The sequence below is a fragment of the Sardina pilchardus genome, chromosome 4 (genome assembly GCF_963854185.1).
Source record: "Sardina pilchardus chromosome 4, fSarPil1.1, whole genome shotgun sequence".
Taxonomy (NCBI): Eukaryota; Metazoa; Chordata; class Actinopteri; order Clupeiformes; family Clupeidae; genus Sardina; species Sardina pilchardus.
In genome coordinates, this window is record NC_084997.1 from 11,671,653 (window position 1) to 11,690,269 (window position 18,617).

General features: G+C 43.0%; 1 protein-coding gene across 1 annotated transcript in view; it reads right to left on the reverse strand.

Annotated features, from left to right (window-relative positions):
- The window catches only part of ttn.2 (titin, tandem duplicate 2), a 165,278-nt gene that overhangs the window by 42,725 nt on the left and 103,936 nt on the right, over nucleotides 1-18,617 (reverse strand). Inside the window, exons 155-193 of the mRNA XM_062534131.1 lie at nucleotides 18,252-18,551; nucleotides 17,809-18,126; nucleotides 17,397-17,693; nucleotides 16,985-17,284; nucleotides 16,563-16,877; nucleotides 16,283-16,449; nucleotides 16,035-16,185; nucleotides 15,663-15,944; nucleotides 15,257-15,559; nucleotides 14,854-15,156; nucleotides 14,472-14,753; nucleotides 14,049-14,348; nucleotides 13,647-13,952; nucleotides 13,251-13,559; nucleotides 12,851-13,132; nucleotides 12,456-12,755; nucleotides 12,059-12,352; nucleotides 9,006-11,960; nucleotides 8,430-8,900; nucleotides 8,013-8,297; nucleotides 7,595-7,894; nucleotides 7,205-7,507; nucleotides 6,825-7,100; nucleotides 6,415-6,714; nucleotides 5,996-6,298; nucleotides 5,612-5,911; nucleotides 5,236-5,523; nucleotides 4,822-5,124; nucleotides 4,420-4,722; nucleotides 4,024-4,329; nucleotides 3,653-3,940; nucleotides 3,230-3,520; nucleotides 2,792-3,079; nucleotides 2,092-2,679; nucleotides 1,869-1,973; nucleotides 1,554-1,751; nucleotides 1,137-1,433; nucleotides 427-1,014; nucleotides 30-332 (exon numbers count right to left, since the gene is read on the reverse strand). Of these exons, the coding sequence (XP_062390115.1) occupies nucleotides 30-332; nucleotides 427-1,014; nucleotides 1,137-1,433; nucleotides 1,554-1,751; nucleotides 1,869-1,973; nucleotides 2,092-2,679; nucleotides 2,792-3,079; nucleotides 3,230-3,520; nucleotides 3,653-3,940; nucleotides 4,024-4,329; nucleotides 4,420-4,722; nucleotides 4,822-5,124; nucleotides 5,236-5,523; nucleotides 5,612-5,911; nucleotides 5,996-6,298; nucleotides 6,415-6,714; nucleotides 6,825-7,100; nucleotides 7,205-7,507; nucleotides 7,595-7,894; nucleotides 8,013-8,297; nucleotides 8,430-8,900; nucleotides 9,006-11,960; nucleotides 12,059-12,352; nucleotides 12,456-12,755; nucleotides 12,851-13,132; nucleotides 13,251-13,559; nucleotides 13,647-13,952; nucleotides 14,049-14,348; nucleotides 14,472-14,753; nucleotides 14,854-15,156; nucleotides 15,257-15,559; nucleotides 15,663-15,944; nucleotides 16,035-16,185; nucleotides 16,283-16,449; nucleotides 16,563-16,877; nucleotides 16,985-17,284; nucleotides 17,397-17,693; nucleotides 17,809-18,126; nucleotides 18,252-18,551 (14,448 nt within the window). The remainder of the gene's footprint in view (nucleotides 1-29; nucleotides 333-426; nucleotides 1,015-1,136; nucleotides 1,434-1,553; nucleotides 1,752-1,868; nucleotides 1,974-2,091; nucleotides 2,680-2,791; nucleotides 3,080-3,229; nucleotides 3,521-3,652; nucleotides 3,941-4,023; nucleotides 4,330-4,419; nucleotides 4,723-4,821; nucleotides 5,125-5,235; nucleotides 5,524-5,611; nucleotides 5,912-5,995; nucleotides 6,299-6,414; nucleotides 6,715-6,824; nucleotides 7,101-7,204; nucleotides 7,508-7,594; nucleotides 7,895-8,012; nucleotides 8,298-8,429; nucleotides 8,901-9,005; nucleotides 11,961-12,058; nucleotides 12,353-12,455; nucleotides 12,756-12,850; nucleotides 13,133-13,250; nucleotides 13,560-13,646; nucleotides 13,953-14,048; nucleotides 14,349-14,471; nucleotides 14,754-14,853; nucleotides 15,157-15,256; nucleotides 15,560-15,662; nucleotides 15,945-16,034; nucleotides 16,186-16,282; nucleotides 16,450-16,562; nucleotides 16,878-16,984; nucleotides 17,285-17,396; nucleotides 17,694-17,808; nucleotides 18,127-18,251; nucleotides 18,552-18,617) is intronic.

Here is an 18,617-nt window from a genome sequence, read left to right on the forward strand (position 1 = left end):
ATTAAACATTGACAAATAGTACTACTTACAAACAATATCCTTGGTCACCACAGATGGTGAGGCCTCACTTGGCTCTCCAAAGCCAGCCCTGTTCTCAGCAGTGACACGGAATTCATACTCTACTCCCTCTGTTAGGCCCTGCACTTTGTAACGAAGGTCAGGCACAGTTCTCTTGCAAGCTCTCACCCATCTCATTCCTCTCCTCTCTTTCCTCTCCACACTATATCCTCGAATATCACTTCCTCCATCAATAGCTGGTCTCCTCCAGGAGATTGTGACAGCTGTTCTGCTGACATTATCAATTTCTGGCCTTGATGGTGGCCCAGGTGGTCCTGCAGAAAGATATACAACAAAAGAATGAATGGTACATAATAATATTTATTTGAGATTTATAATTTTATGAGAGCCAAGTCATTGTGAACTCACTGTAGCTGTCCATCATCTTGACCGAACCAGACAATGTTGAATCACCAGTACCATACTGATTCACTGCTGAAACACGGAAGATGTACTCATTTCCTTTAATGAGTTTGCTTGCAACAAATCGGCAGTCCATGATATCATCTGCAAGCTTTGTCCAGAGAAGGCGGCTAGTTTCCCTCTTCTCCAGAGTGTAAGACTTGATGATACAGCCACCTTCCTCCTCAGGAGGTAGCCAAGTCAGTGTGCACTTCTCAGCAGAAACGTTGCTGATCTCAATTGGACCTGGAGGGCCAGGGATATCCAGAACCTTGACCTTGACACGTTCTTCTTTGATGCCAAATGGATTGCTTGCAGTAATTAGATACTCGCCAGTGTTCTTCCTGTTGGCATATTTGATGGAAATTGTGGAGGTGGTTGGGGTGCTCTTAATTTGGCAGGTATCTGACGATTTCAATTCCCTGCCTCCCTTGGACCAAACAGCAGTGGGGGGTGGTTTTCCAAGGATGCTTGAGGCAGTAATTACAATTGTGTCTCCAGCTCTAACACTGACACCATCCTTCATATCTGGATCAATTTCAATGGTTGGAGGCTCTGTTACAACAAAAAGATAAACAAATAATTAATGTGGTAATTCTTCTGTCCATAGAGATGTTAACAAAAAGAACAACGTTTTCTGAGAGTCACACAGTACATGCTGTTTAAAAGCTACTCACCATATTCATCTTTAAGAACAAGAATATCAGTCTGCTCAGATGGAACGCTGATTCCACCTGCTGCATTCTTTGCTCTAATCCTGAATTCACACTTGCAGCCCTCTACCATATCGGTCACTGTGTATGCACATTCCTGGATGTTCACATGGTTGGCTTTCATCCATGCCTTTCCTGGATGCTCTAGCTTCTCAACAATGTAACCAGTCAGTTTGTGACCTCCATCATACTTGGGTGGAGTCCAAATCAGTGTTACAGAGTTTCTTGTAACATTGATAACATCTGGTTTACCAGGAGGATCTAGAATAGGAAAGAGATTTCACAGTGAGAATGTAATGTAAATATGTCATAGCTATGGCCAAATGAACAGTTCATGACTAATACAAAAGTATATATTTGCTGAAGAAATAACTGACTTACCTATAGGATCAAGTGCAACAACAGGCTCTGTAGTTTTGCTTGGCTTTCCAAGACCAGCTCTATTCATGGCAATTACTCTGAATTCATACTCCAGGCCCTCAATCAAACCGGTCACTCTGCACTCTTTCACTCTAATAGGGGTCTTGCAAGCTCTCTTCCACATCAAACTGTTTCTTTCCTTGAATTCAACATGATATCCTACGGGAAATAATCATAATGTTGCAAACATTTTACAGATTATTTAAATTTAAATTGTGATGGTTATATCAAAGAAGTTTAAATCTGAACACTAATAGTAATAATTTCAAAATGCACCTGTAATTGGAGAGCCTCCCGTTTCTTTTGGGTCTGACCAGGTTAGAATAGCTGATTCATGACGAATGCTGATGATTTCTGGTGGTGCTGGTGCATCAGGCACATCTGGTAACAAAAAGCAAATGTTGTGATTTTTTTGTGAAGGACAAGCAGACAAAAGTTTGGCAAATACTGTAGTTTTTACTATTGACAAAAAACATAGTATCAAAATGGTTGAACTCACCGAATGGATGCTTAGCAATAACTGGATCAGATCTGAGCCACTCGCCAACTCCATATTTGTTTTCTGCAAATACTCTGAAGATGTACTCAGTGCCATCATGGAGTCTCATCACTCGCATGGTAGTCTTCTGTATAGCTGAAGCAACAGTAACCCACTTATTGGCTGTGGTGTGTCTCTTCTCCACAATGTAGTTGGAGATTTCTGAGCCACCATCATCCTTTGGTGGACCCCATTCAATTGTGATTGCCTCTGCAGTGATTTCATCAAACGTGATGGGACCAGTTGCCTGACCTGGCTTGCCAACAACCTTCACATCAATGACCGCCTCTTTGGTGCCACCACTGTTCCTCGCAACGATTGTGAACTTGTCAGCATCACCCCGGTGGATGTCACGGATAAGCAAAGTACTGCCACCTGAAGCAGGTTCAATTGAGATCCTTCCACTGTCGGACAGACTAATACCACCCTTCTTCCAGATAGAAATGGGGGTAGGAGTGCCAATAACAGGAACAGTGATGCGCACAGTGCTGCCCTCTTTTGCCACATAACAACCATCTGGCACACCACTGAGGTCAACATCCGGTAGAACTGTAAGATATGGTACAATAAATATATTGAAGGAAAAACTCCATTACAGTAAGAGTATCATTTCATGTATTGCAGAATCTCAAGTATATGATTTACAAAGTTGATAACTTACCTATCTGATCTTTGGCAAGCACAGTGACTTCAGTTGGAGGACCTTCTGAAGATTCATTGATGGCTTTGACTCTGAATGTGTACTCCTTTCCTTCTTCAAGGCTACCAACAGTGAACTGTGTGAGCTTAGATTTCATTAATTCTTTCCATTTTTCCTCCCCCTCACTGATTTCCAAAACATAGGCAACAATGTGGCTTCCACCATCACTAACTGGTTTCTTCCAGGCAAGTGTGACCGAATCTTTAGTAATAGCAGCAGGCTTGAACTCCATAACTGGTCCAGGTTGTTCTGAAATTAAATGTTCATGTAGGGGTTACACAGAGTGACAGCAAAATACCTCTTAATCGCATAAAGACTGACTGATGCCTCTAACTCATTGGGTAAACAATTTATTTTTTTGGTAGAAAGTACTTTTAGAAAATATTTCTAAATATTCACCTGAAGCCTTGACTGGTGCAGGAGTGTCACATCCCTCTCCGACACCATAGACATTCTCCGCAGACACTCTGAAACAGTAAGCCTGTCCTTCCTCCAAGTTTGGAATTCTAAATGATGTTTTAGGGCATTCAGGGGCAACACAGGTCCATGCCTTTCTCTCTGCAAGGCGTTTCTCAACAACATAGCTCTTCACAGGGCTTCCACCATCGATAAGTGGAGGATCCCAAGATATAGATGCATGAGTCTTTGAAGTCTCCTTCACAATTAGATTAAGTGGTGGTCCAGGAGTATCTATATGAAATTGAATTAACATAAATTATCATAATGTCAGGGTAACAGGTGTTTAAATGTATAGCATTTCAGAATCCAAAGTTTATTTGGGCAATGTGTTTGTACACATAATGAATTTGCTGTGCAGCTTACCTAGGACCTTGACAATAATGGTGTATGACTTTGATCCACTGCTGTTTTCTAGTGAAAGGACATATTTGCCAGCATCATATCGGTTGACATTCTCACAGTACACATATGTGTCCCATTCTGTTGTGTTGATCATTAGTCCATCCCTCTCTTTGAGATTGGCATTAACTTTGCTCCAAGTCACTTTGGGAGCAGGGCGACCCCTCAGTGGCACATAGATTCTCATTGTAACTCCAGCTCGGAGCACAAGGGCCTTTCTAAGATCTGCATCAAGTTCAGCCTCGGGAGCAACTGCAAAATAAATTACATAATATTAAATGAGCAAACATTGTTTATATTCCCTTATCTATAAAAAGTCACAAAACTTAACATACTTAAGATGTCTTTGGGCATATGATTTCCAGGAACATCACTGGGATCGCCAAATCCAATCTTATTCACTGCAATAACACGGAACTGGTACTCTGTGTTATCCATGAGACCAGTCACCACAAACTTTGTGGCCTGGAGATCCTTTGGAACATTGCACCTCATCCAGTCCTCAGCATCTACTCTCTTGTGTTCCACCTGGTAGCCAAAAATCTCACAACCACCATCATAAGCTGGCTTTGTCCAGGAAAGGCTGATGCTGCTATGTGTGGAGTCAACAACCTTGGGGAAAGCAGGGGGTCCCGGGGGATCTATTGAGAAAGTATATACATGTTAGTCCAACATTTGTGAGCCATTTGGCCATGAGACTGACCATTCATAACAATCAATGCATTACTTACACAAAGGATCCAATGCAAATGCAGAATTGGATGGATCACTTGGTTTCCCAAGGCCTGCTTTATTGAGGGCAGTGACTCTAAACTCATATTCTGTTCCCTCTGAGAGGCCGGCTGCCTTGATGGTTCTGTCTATCACCGGTTTACGATTCACTTTAGCCCAATTGACCTCTTGACTTTCACGTTTTTCAACAATGTATCCAAGGATAGCTGCACGTCCATCATCTTTAGGTGCCTTCCATGTCACAGTCATCTGATTGCACATGATGTTTGTGATGATTGGTGGTTCAGAAGGTCCAGGCACACCTGAATACATAATTCAAAATATTTGTTGAGAGACATTGAGTTCTAGATGAATAACAGAATAGTTTGATGTGTGAAAAAAGGGAAAACAAGAAATCTTACCAAATGGATTCTTTGCAATTACACTGTCAGTGACAATGGGATCCCCAACACCATACTTGTTTTCAGCACTGATACGGAACTCATACTCATGACCCTCAATCAGTTTCTCCACTGAACAGGTTGTAATCTGCCCATTGATATTGGATGTGACCTGAGCCCAGTTGGCTCTGCTTGTCTCACGTTTGTCTACAATGTAGTTGGTTATTTCAGAGCCACCATCAGCTGCAGGTGGTTCCCATCTAATTTTGACACGGTCTGCAAAGATGTGGCTGACCTTGACTGATGCTGGAGGTCCAGGTTTGTCTATAAAAACAATGTGTTTAGTTAAAATTAATGAGCAAAAGCAAACATATTGAATAATACAAGGTCTACTTAGTTTAAGACTGATCCAGTTCACACAGTTAGTTCACTTACCAAGAACCTTCAGCCTAATGTTGCCAGATTTGGATCCACTTGTATTTTCAGCAACAATGGTATACTCTCCGGTTTCCTTTCTGGCTACGGCGAAAAGTTCCAGACTAAACAGGTGTCTGTCCTGTTTCACTTTCATTCCTTCAGTCAGCTTCAGGGGTACACCATTATGCTTCCATGAAACCTTCGGGAATGGTTTTCCATAGACCTCAGCTTCAAGTGACACATTTGCTCCAGCCTTCACTATGATCAGGTTCTTCATCTCAAGGCCAATCTCAACTCTTGGCGGAACTGAAATAAAAAGAATGACACTCCTTATTTAACTCCCAAGGTGATAAATGCATGCACAAGTCAGTTTTAATAAATAAGGAATGCTTACCTTGTTCTGCTATAACAGGAATGGCGTCCGTTTCCTCTGAGGGCAAACTCTGATTTATTGCTGACCTTGCAATTATTCTGAATTTGTATTGAGCACCTTCCTCAAGTCCAGTTACATTGAATTTCTCATTTGGCACATTCTGACAGTTGGCATTGTGCCGTACCCACTTCTCCTCAGGTACCTTCTGCGATTCAACATAATATCCAATGAGCTTACTGCCTCCATCATTTTCTGGACGGCTCCAAACAAGAGACACTGAACTCTTGGTCACATCAATGGCCTCTGGTTTGCCAGGTGGATCTGTGGGGGATTAATAATTGTTATATCACTGACAATCATGAGCATACAGAAAGTATTTATCAAAATCAAAATGATGTTACTCACCAATTGCAGTCCTTGCTGTGATGAAATCGGTCTGCTTGCTAAGTTTACCCTGACCTGCCTTGTTCAGGGCAGACACCCTGAAGGTATACTCAAGACCTTCAATTAGGCCAAAGCAAGTGTATTCTGTTGAACGAACTAAGGTCTCATTAGCCTTAGTCCAGAGTATGCTGTTTCTCTCTTTACGTTCAACACAGTATCCAGTTATTGGGTTGCCACCATCAGATGTTGGTACTTCCCAGGTGAGAATCACAAAGTCTTTGTTAATCTTCTTGATAGTGAGATCTCTTGGCTCACTAGGAGTATCTGAAATGAAATAAGTCATTCTGTCAATAATAGTATATCTGCATAAGATTCTGAGATGAAGAGGAAAAGGTATGAACATGAGTTCTGGCAGGATATTGAAATGGATGAAAACACACCGAAAGGATGTCTTGCAATCATCTTCTGAGAATAAATAGGCTCTGAAATGCCAAAGCGGTTCTCTGCACGCACACGGAAACCATATTCTTGTCCTTGTGTGAGCTTTCCAACTTTGTAGCCGGTCTGGGTGCAAGAGGAAGCAGCTATGACCCAGTCACCTCTGCTTACATCACATTTTTCCACAATATAATTGGTGATACTGCTTCCACCATCCTCTTGTGGTTGATTCCATGCCAAAGTGCAAGCGTCAGTATCCACTTCAACGATTTCAAGAGGACCTTCAGGTGGACCAGGAATGTCTGTAACACAGGGAAGGAACGAAAAATCAAAAAGGAAGTTTTCTACCAACCACCACTTGTTCCAATGTATCAAATTTGGTAAAAAAAAAAAGAGAACAATGTAAACTCACCCATAACAATGACTTTTATGATCTGGTTGATCTTTGAGACACTGTTTGAAACAGCAAGACTATAGTAACCACTGTCCCTCCTGCTAACGTCTTTGGTGATGAGGGTGGTGGAATTTGGAGTTCTTTGCACTGACAGACGATCTGAGGTTACCACGTCTTCATTGCCAATTTTCCATTTAGTGGATGGTGGAGGTTTACCGGCCACAAGTGCCTCAATTTTGAGCTTGGTTCCAGCCTTCACAGTGACTACATCTGGCACTATAAGCCTTGGTGCCACTGAAAGAAACATATCATACATGAGAATATGCAAAAAACATTCAAAATTAACAATATGTTGGGTAAACTAGAGAAAGAAATAGTGACATAAAATAGTAGCATACTTAGCTGTTCCTTGACCTCAAAGATTCCCTCGGCCTCTCTGGCAAGACTGCATCCAACTGCATTCCTTGCAGCCACTCTAAATTTGTACTTTGTATTTTCTTTCAGTCCAACAACAACAATGGTTAAATCTTTGACAACTGAATATGGTGTCCATTTATCCTCAGGCGCACCATCCTCTTGGTAATCAACAATGTAGCCGTTGATCTTGGCTCCACCATCTCTCAGTGGTCTCAACCATCCCAGGGTTGCACTGTTCTTTGAAATATCCAGAACATCCATCTTCTTAGGAGGATCAGGTTCACCTGTTTGAGTAAATAGGAGATAGTCATATGTGAGTTTTCATCCAATAAATACTTGTAGTTCACTTCATTCAGAGGACATTTACTTACTCATAGGATCAGTTGCCAGGTATGCCTTGGGAGAATCTTTAGCTACACCAATGCCATACTTATTGACTGCCATAACTCGGAAGTAGTAGTCAAGTCCTGGGGTAAGATTTGTGATCTTGAAGCTTGTCTTCTTTATTTCATTGGTGCAGTTTGTCCAAGTCTTCCTATCAACCTCACGCTTCTCTACCATGTAATTCAATATAGGACTGCCACCATCATTTTCAGGAGGTAGCCAAGCAAGCTGGCATGATGTCTTTGTGACATCATTTACTTCCAGTCCACCAACTGGTCCAGGGGTGTCTGTTTTTTATTTTTTTTTTTAAAAAAAGGCAATTAATGCACAAATGTGTACAGTTCATGACATGCTTCATTCAAATATAAGTTATTAAAATGTTATACTGCTGTACGATTTGCTTACCTAACACTTTCACACGCACAAATATCGCCTTCTCCCCACAGGAGTTTGACAGAGTCAGGGAGTATTTTCCTGAATCCTCACGGGTACTTTCAGGGATGACAAGGAAGGACATTGTATCAACTTGATCCACATGTCCCTTGCGAATAACATTATCTTCACCAATGCGTTTCCATGTTACTTTAGGAGCTGGTCTTCCTCTGATTGTTGCAAACAGCCTAATAGGGCAGCCAGCTCTGACAGAAAGTCCCTTCCTGAGACTTGCATCCAAATCAATCTCTGGGGCCTCTGTAAGTGTTTCATTTGTAAGTTGATCAAATAAGCAATTTCTTAATAATAATAATAATAATAATAATAATAATAATAATAATAATAATAATTCATACATTTAATTATTTAGTGTATAACTCAAGGGCTTACCAAGAACTTCCTTTGGTGACACTGACTCTTTCAGTCTTGCGGGGCGACCCCAGCCCACCTGGTTTTGAGCTGAGACACGGAACTGATATTTCTTTCTCTCATCCAGATTGAGAATGGTAAATTCTGTAAGAACCAGAGCTCCGCCAGTGCTACACTTCTTCCAGGGAGATTCTGGAGCCTTTGGCTTTTTAACTGGAACAACTTCTTCAGGGATTTCACCTTCTACCAGTTCACCCTCTGCCTTTTCCCCTTCTACTATTTCAGGTTCAGCTGCAGGCTTTTCAGGTTCAATTTCTTCTTCTTCTTCTTCTGACGCTGGTTCTTCAGGTTCGCCTTCAAGCTTTTCTTTCATTTCCACAAGATATCCCAGGATTGGAGCACCACCATCATATACAGGTTTGGCCCAGCCAAGAGTAATGCATGTCTTTGTGCTGTCAGCCACCTTCAAGCTGCTTGGGGGACCAGGAGGTTCTGGAAAAGGCACAGACACATTAATATAGACCTAGAATATTAACACTATTGTTAAGAAAAGAGAGTGAGGGACAGAGATAGAGACAGAAGGAGAGAGATACACACCAATTGGATCTTTGGCAGCAACAGGTCTTGTGGGCTTGCTGGGCTCTCCCAAACCGACCTCATTTTCAGCCTTCACACGGAATTGATATTCATGGTTGGGGATCAAGTTCGTGACCTTCATGCGTCTTTCTGAAATTGCACTCTTTGTAACTGGCACCCATCGGACAGCACGTTTCTCTTTCCTTTCCAGGATGTATCCAGTTATAGACTTTCCTCCATCATTCTCTGGAGGAGCCCATACGACAGTCATTTCCTCTTTGCCAATCTTAGTGATCTCTGGAATTTCAGGTGGTCCAGGCTTGTTAAACTGAGTTTTGACAGTGATGGCCTTGCTTTCAATGGGAGGACCTGTCCCCATTTTGTTTTCAGCCCTGACCCTGAAAATGTACTCATTTCCTTCCACAAGACGAGTGACATTGCAGTAGCTGGTGACCACAGAGGCTGAATAAGTGGACCAAACCATTCGTCTAGTCTCACATTTCTCCAGGATGTAGGTGTCAACCTCACAACCACCATCATCTGCTGGTGGATCCCAAACAACTCTACACTTGTCAGATGCAAGACCAGTAATCTTCAAGTCCCTTACAGGGCCTGGTATGTCCAAAACGGTAATGTTAGCATAAGCTGTGAAGCTTCCAGCAGGATTTGTGGCTGTGATTGTATATTTACCAGTATCCCCACGCTTAGATTTGGTCATGACGAATTTAGAGTAATCAGTGCCATTTTCAATAGAAATCCTGGGATTGTCAGTGGTGGCTTTATCTTTGACCCATTTAACCTCTGGGATTGGTTTGCCTCTGATACTAGCTTCCAGTCTGACAGAATCACCAGCCTTTACCACTGTGGTACCAGTAAACTTCAGGTCAATGACTGGTTTCTGGATGTCATCTTTGACAATAACCTCACCAGTCTTTACCCAGTTACTTTCTCCGCCATCATTTACAGTTTGAACTCTGTAAACGTAGATTTGGTTCTCAACACATGTCTCATCAGTGAAGAATGTGTCTTTGAGCAGTTCGGGGTTCAGCTCCTCCCATTCTTCAGCATCTTTGGCTTTCCTCTCCAAATTGTAGAATAATTGCTGACATCCTCCATCATAGTCTGGTCTTCGCCATCTAAGAGAGACTGAACTCTTAGTAATGTCAGTGACCTGGAATTTCTCTGGCTCGCCAGGCTTTTCAATGCGGTCAATAGCAAGGGTTGCTACCTTTGTCTCTGTTGTTGGCCCAGGGCCACATTTGTTTGCTGCAGAGACACGGAAGAAGTATTCATGGCCTTCCAATAGTTTAGCCTTGATCATACAGTTTGTGCACTCAGATGAAATCACAGACCATGCTCTCACACTGGGTTCACGCAACTCAACAATGTAATGAGTGATTTCGGTACCACCATTGTCCTCAGGATTTTCCCAGGATACCATGCAAGAATGCCTGCACACATATGTTATCATCAGATTTTTACAGTGTCCAGGTCTGTCTAAGACATTTACAGTAACGGTTGCTGATGCCTCACCACTGTCATTGACAGCTTTGAGAACATATTGACCATGATCTGCTCTTTGGGCCTCTTTGATGTGGAAGTGAACAACTGGGAGGTTAGTTGTGATTGTGGTGCGCTTGTCTTTTTCCAGAATCTTCTCTCCCTTGGACCATGTAATCTCTGGGTCAGGTCTTGCCCTAATATAGCCTTGGATGTTAATGTTATGTCCAACCCTTACAGTTAAACGTGTGCGGCATGTTGCATCCATCTCAATCTCTGGAGGGATCAAGATATCCTGAGCAATGATAGATTCTGGAACTTCTCTTGTTTCACCATCTCCAATCATGTTGACGGCTCTCACACGGAACCTGTACTCAACACCCTCCTCAAGGCCTGTGACCTGGAAGGCACATAGTTTAATCAGGTCATCTTTTTTGCATCCCTCCCATTCACCACCGGCCTTCTGCATCTCCAGAGCGTATCCCAAGATAGGGCTGCCTCCATCCTTGGAGGGTTTTATCCAGACCAGGTCAGCATGTGTCTTACTGTAGTCTTTCACTTTGGGATTGATTGGAGGTCCAGGCACAGTGATTGGTCGGCAGGGTGTAGCAGGATCTGAGGTTGGAGAAGGTCCACTGTAGCCAGTAATATTTTCTGCAAAGACTCTGAACTCATAGCTAGTTCCCTCATAAAGTCCAAGTACCTTGTACCTAAGATCCTTGCAGGGTTTCTTATTCACCCTGATCCATTTGCCTCCAACATGTCGACGCTCAATAAGATACCCAGTGATTGGACTACCACCATCATACAAGGGCATGGTCCAACCAACAGTCAAAGAGTCTTCAGAGAGGTCAGACACAGTTGGTTTACCAGGACGACCAGGTGTTTCAAACGAGTGCTGAGCAACAGTAGGTGCACTTTCAAGTGCATGACCTATGCCAATCTTGTTTTCTGCACGAATACGCACAATATACTCAACCCCCTTCTGGAGACGGCTAATCTTCAACTTGGTGCTGGTGCTGCCAGAGCTAACTCCACCCCAAGTTTCTTTCTTGGATTCTCTCTTCTCAACAATGTAGTTCGTGACAGGGCTTCCACCATCATCCTTAGGAGGACGCCAGTCAATAAGCATGTACTCAGGAGTGACCTCCAGGAGATTGACAGGGCCAACTGGTGCGTCTGGGACATCAAGAACAGTAATGTTCAAAGCAACAGTCTTACTTCCAGCAGCATTTGAGACTGTGAGGAGATAAATTCCAGTGTGTTTTCTTGTACACTCTGATATGGTGAGATTAGTGGAGAAGTTGTCTGTGTCAACTTTGACATTTCCTTCGCTCACAATTTCTGTGTCATCAATGACCCATTTTGCAGTGGGAATAGGTATGCCTCTCATAATGGCAGGCATCCTAATTGTGCTTCCAGCTTTGACAATTATTCCTTCAATCAGTTTCACATCAACCTCAACAATAGGAGGCACTGTAAAAGAGAGGAAAACACAGACATTGGTGATCAAATAGCTGTAACAAAGAGTAACTGAATAATAATTCATTAATTAAAAATAAGTAATAACTTACCAAGTTTTTCCTGGCACAGGACAGGCAATGTGGTATCTGGCCGGCTAAGACCAATAGCATTCTCAGTCTTCACACGGAACCTGTAGGTCTTGCCTTCCTCTAGCCCTGTCACATGGCACTCAGGAATACTGACTGTTTTGAAGACAATCCAGTCTCTCTCTCCCTCCTCTTGATACTCAACCAAGAATCCAGTGATATCACTTCCTCCTGTGCGATCTGGCCAGTTCCATTTAAGCCAGACCTCTGTTTTGTCTACATCAACATGATGCAAGTCTTTTGGTGGTCCAGGTGGGACTGCAAAAAAACGAAGTTCAAGTTCAAGTACATCAGTTTAACATCAACGCATACAAATTCTAAAACATATACTATAGGACCTAACTTCAAATTGTGTACTTACATAGAGGATTCATGGCTTTGGCAGCTTTGGTTGTCTCAATATATTCACTTCTGCCAAACTGATTCTCAGCAGCAACACGGAACAGGTAGGAAGTGCCTTCCATGAGGTGCTTTAACATCATACTGCGCTTCTTTGAGGTTGAGCACACTGGCACCCACTGTGCTGATGCTGCATCCTTTTTCTCCACCACAAAATTAGTAATACGTGCTCCACCATTATCTTCTGGGTCTCTCCAAGAGAGTTGAGCTGAGTCACACCTGACATCAGATACCCTCAAGTGCTGAATGGGACCAGGTTTGTCTGAAATTATACAACAGAACCTCACCTCAAGTAAATGTTTTTTTTTTCTCTCCGCAAATGAAATGCAAATGAGACCCTTCAAAATTATCACTTACCAAGGACAAGCACTGTGCATGTGGCTGTCTTGGATCCAGCAGCATTCTCCACAGTCAGTGTGTAATCGCCACAGTCACCACGATTACAGAAACGCATCTGCAACTTGGTTTGTGATCCAGCAGTGGTAATTTCAGCTCTTGGGGGCACTTCTTTCTCATTCTTCTTCCATGTGACTGTGGGGAAGGGTATTCCCTTGATTGTAGCTTTTAGTACAATGTGAGTTCCTGCCATGGCTTTTATCTCTCTTGTCATATTAGCATCTAGGATGAGCTCTGGTGCCTCTGTAAACAGAAAAGATTAAAAGAAGAGAAAATACATGTAACTACACAGACATGTATACTGATACATACCCAAACAATATAATATAAGATAATATAATACAAAAATTATAACAAATACCAAGTCTGTCCAATGCTCTCACAGGCTCCCTGAGAGTGGCAGGATCAGATTCACCAGCAGCATTTACAGCTTTCACTCTGAACCTGTACAGCGAGCCATCCTCGAGATTGATGATTTTGAAATTTGTCTCCTGGCAGGAATCAGGAGTTTGATTGACCTGAAGCCACTCTTCATCTCCAGCTTTCTGATACTCAAGAAGATATCCAAAGATCTTGCCTCTTCCACAGTCAAGTGGTGGCTTCCAGGCAAGAGTGACTGAGTCCTTGGTATTATCAATAGACTCCAAATTAACAGGTGGGCTTGGAATAACTGTAACAAAAACATGGTGTTAAGAGTTTTTATCAATGCTGTTTTACTGTATTGGAGATGAATATGTAGACAAAAAGTATCACATACCAATTGGATCCTTGGCAAAGATGGGCTTTGATGGAATACTTGGGTCACCCACACCAACAACATTCTCAGCCATGACACGGAACTCATATTCACAGCCTGGCAGGAGCTCTCGAACCCAGAACTCAGTTTTGGGGAAGATCCGTTCCTTTCCACACTGTGCCCATCTTTTGCCCATTGTCTCTTTCCTCTCCACAATGTAGTTGGTGACAGGCTTGCCTCCATCAACAGCTGGTGGTTCCCAGGCAATGAGAGCAGTGTCCTTATAAACCTCCTTCATCACTGGCTGTGAGGGTGGGTCAGGCACCTCTGTTTATGGGAACAAAACACATTTATTAAACCAGAGTGAATTTACAGGGAAACAGTGGCTTGGAGTAGATGGTAATATCATCGAAGCACACTTACTGAACACGTCCGTTGCTTTTGTCTCAGCGGTCAGCAATGGGTCACTAATGCCATGAATGTTCTGAGCACAGATTCTGATAATGTAGTCACGTCCTTCAATCAGTTTAGGAACTCTGCATTGTGTTCTGGTGCAGGACTCTGAGACAGGCATCCAGAGGTCTCTGTTGGAGTCTCTCTTTTCTACAATGTAGTTGGAGATTGCACATCCGCCATCATCCAGTGGGGGACTCCAAGAAATCACCATGTGATTCCTGCAGATTTCGTCAAAGATGACAGGACCCTGTGGTGGTTGTGGGCGATCTGGAGAAATCATAACACTAATTATACACTAAATTCACAGAAGGCATTAACACATTGTCAGTTTGAATAAAGGTGGATTTGATAAAAAAAAAAAAGTAAGCCAATTGACCTCGACCAACTTACCAACAACAACCAGAGTACAGATTCCCTTGCATGTTCCAATGCTGTTCTCCAGAATGACTGTGTATTTTCCACTGTGCTCACGCTTGGCCTTGGCAATGTTGATGCATAGGGATTTGCTGGTATGTGAGATTGCGAGGTCCTCATCTGCCTTAAGCTCCTCTTCTTCCTTCATCCATTTAATTGTAGGTGCTGGCTTTCCTTTGTAGCGGCTTTGGATGAGGCAGGGCTCTCCAACACGCACGGTTATTTTCTCACGGAAATCAAAGTCAAGTGATGGTGGTTCTGGTGAAGAAAAAAAGAAAATTATACAATCATATACATAGCATTACATTACATTGTAAAAATACATGAATGTCTGTTTTGCCCCATCATAAATACTTACCCAGCTCATCTTTGCAAGTTACTGGTTTTGTGCTGAAAGAGGGCTTGCCTTGGCCAACAGCATTGATAGCACTGACACGGAATTCATACGAGGAGCCATCTTTAAGACCCTCATATGTGAATATCTTATCCAAAAGCTTATCCTCTGTGATGCGGGTGAAGTGGTCCTTTCCGATCAGACGAGCCTCAAGCACGTAACCTGTGATTTCTGAGCCACCATCATACTTGGGTGGTCTCCAAGCCACGCTGATGCGGTCTTTCTTGACAGCTGTAATGTGCAGATCCTCTGGACGTTCTGGGACAGCTGTGAATCATTAATAAAATCAGACATGTTGCCTTAGCAAATAATATATAAATAACACAGGCAAAATTGAATGGTAAAGAAAATTTTAATCCTAACTTACAAATTGGATCCTTGATCATAACTTGTTTTGGTGTGTCAATGAAGGGACCTCGGCCAATGATATTTTCAGCTGCAATTCTGAAGAAGTATCCCTTTCCATCGATCAGACCCTGTACCACAGCATTGTTTCTGGTGACAGTGTATGAAACTGAGGTCCAGCCTCTGCGGTCAGACTCTCTCTTCTCAATGATGTAGTTGGTGATTGCTGAGCCACCATCATCTTCAGGTGTGTACCAGGTCAACTTACAGGAGTCAGTTGTGAGATTCTCACCAGAGAAGGGCTCACCCACAGGGCCAGGGACATCTAAGGGGAATTTTTTTTTTTTTTAATTTCTCAATAATGCCTTTTTTGTAGGCTCGGTTGAGTACATAGCCATGCTACAATTTTACAATATTGAAAGACTTACCCAAGACTTCAACAATGACAGCCTTCTTTCTCTCTCCTCCCTCATTCTTGGCAGTTAGAGTATAAATGCCTTGATGGTGCCTCCTGCATCCCTTGATCACCAAAGCTGAGCTGATGCCAGTGGTCTCTACAACAGCCTCTTTGGGCACAGGTGCATCATCCCTGCTCCAGGTGATCTCTGGGGCGGGTTTGCCTGATACGTAGGCTATGATACGAATAACTCCCCCAGCATGGACAACAATCTTCTCCTTCACAGTTGCATCCAGATCAACCTCAGGGGCAACTGTATAGCAAAGGTAAAATTACATTTTAATTGAGGGTGTGTGGGGGCGACAGAATGCAGACTATAAACACATGTAAAGCCCATTCTTGCCTGTTCTGTCCTTGACTTCAATTACTTCAGCGACATCACCAGGTTCACCAACACCAGCAGCATTCACTGCTCTGACCCTGAATCTGTAGAGTCCGAGTTCCTTCAGTCCAGGAACAACAAACTTGGTACCCCTGATCTCCTTGTCTTTAGCCTAAGAAAGAATAGGACAGTGCATTAGCCTATTGTTGCACACCCCAGTAGTTTTACAGTAACCTGCAAATGCAGATAGCAAGATGTGGCAACCTTACCTTCTCCCATTCCTCTTGCCCTTCTTCTTTTTCTTGCCCTTCTTCTTTGTACTCAACAAAGTATCCTGTGATTTTGGAACCACCATCTATAAGTGGTGGAATCCATTCAAGATCAACCGTTGACTTTGTGCAGTCTGTAACCTTGGGTGTTGGTGGTCCAGGGGGAGCTGAAAACAAATATTGTTTATCATTAATATTTAACCAAAATAAATAACATATCATAAATGAACATGCCACAAACCCAAAAGTACAAAACAAAGATGATCAGTGAATGACATACCAATGGGGTCTCTTGACATAACTGGATCTGATGGAACACTTGGAAGTCCAGGCCCAGCAGCATTGATGGCAGTGACACGGAACTGGTAAATAGCCCCCTCCAAGAGTCCAGTGACAATGTGTTCCATTCCAAGAGGCATAACCCTAAGAGGGTCACGATTGACTTTGGTCCAGCGCTTGCCTGTTGTCTCCTTACGTTCCAGCCAGTAGCCTGTGATTGGGGAGCCGCCATCGTATTCTGGCTCGTCCCACTCGACCGTCATTGACTCAAGGGTTACATCTAAGACAGTAGGCTTCTCACATTGGCCAGGAACAGCTTTTTAAGAGAAAAGAAAATTAAATTAATCATTTGTTTGACCGATTCCAACATGAAATGCAAAGAGAAGAAAAAAAGAAAAATGGATTTAAAACAATGCAACATACTGAAAAGATTTCTTGCTTTCTCAGGTTCACTGTAGAGTGGTGGTCCAACTCCATATTTGTTCTGAGCCATAACACGGAACTCGTATTCATGACCCTCTGTGAGTCTCTGCACTGTGTAAGTGCATTCTTTGGGATCACTGGAGACGTGCACGTATGTCTTCCTGTTGTCCTCACGCTTCTCAACAACATAGTTTGTGATCTTTGAGCCACCATCATCTGTGGGTGCCTGCCAGGTCATTGAAATCCTCTCAGCGAAGATTTCTCCAAACTTGATTGGTCCAACAGGTGGTCCAGGTCGGCCTAAGGTTGTGATTAGAAGAGCCCGGTATGGTTACACATACGAAATTGCTTTTGTGCAGTTGCACAATAATTATGTTGGTAAAAAAAAATGAATGTTCAAATAATTAATTACCCAGGATAGTGAGTTTGATGTCCTTGGATGCCTTGCCAAGGCTGTTGCTGGCAGTGAGTGTGTAAAGAGCACTGTCATCTCTCTTGGTCTGCTGAATCAGTAGGGTGCATTTATCTTGAGTGACAATTTTGTTGACGTGCTGACCGTACTGCACAACTGCCTTTTCCTCTGGCTTATCCACAGCAGCCTTCTGCCACACAAGAGAGGGGAATGGACAGCCCTGAATTCTGGCTACGATGTTGACATCATAACCCTCAGCACCTTCCATGGCCTCCTTGAGTTCAATAGTTGGAGCACCTGAAATAACAAACAACAACAATGAATGATGACTCATTTTAAAGCAAAGTAGCTTGTTAGTATAGCCAAAGTAGAGGATGTAGTATGTAACAAAAAAATCCTACAGTCAACATACATGTTTGGTCTTTGATCACAATTGGTCCTGCTGTGCCAGATGGTCTGCTAGGACCAGCGTCGTTCACAGCCTTGACACGGAATTCATACTCTCCACCCTCTTTGAGCTCCTCAACAACGAACATGGTCTCCCCAACCTCACGCTTGTTGCACTGTTTCCAGGTCTCTTTCTGTGGGCCGGTGGTGTCCCAGCTCAGGCGCTCAATGATGTAGTGCTTCACTGGAGAACCTCCGTTGTTCTTGGGGGGCATCCAGGTTAAGGTCGCAGTGTCCTTGGTGACAAGATTGATCTTCACCTTTGTTGGAGGATCGGGAGGATCTTAATAGAGAAAGAATAGTTAATCAAAATATTGCCAGTGCTAAATAAAGCAGCATTCTAATTACATACACATACAAAGTCAATGTATTTTTTTATGTTTTATGTATATCAATGATGGCACTCACAAATAGGATCTCTGGCCTTGGCGGGCTCAGTGGTCTCTATATATGGTCCCATGCCGAGACGATTTTCAGCGCGGCACCGGAAGAGGTAGTCGTTTCCTTCAACAAGGTTAGCCACAACAAAGGCCTGGCTGGCACAGGCCTGATTGACTACAGTCCAAGCCTTTCCACTGATGGCCTTCTTCTCAATGAAGTAGCTCTTGATTCTCTCGCCACCATCATTGTCAGGCAGCTTCCAGATGAGTCTCATTGTGGATTTAGTGATGTCTGTCACTCTCAGCTCCTTGGGAGGCCCAGGCACATCTGAAAACATAATATTGAGTCACTGCTGTGTAATAGTTAAAAAAAAACACATGACCTTGAATGTCA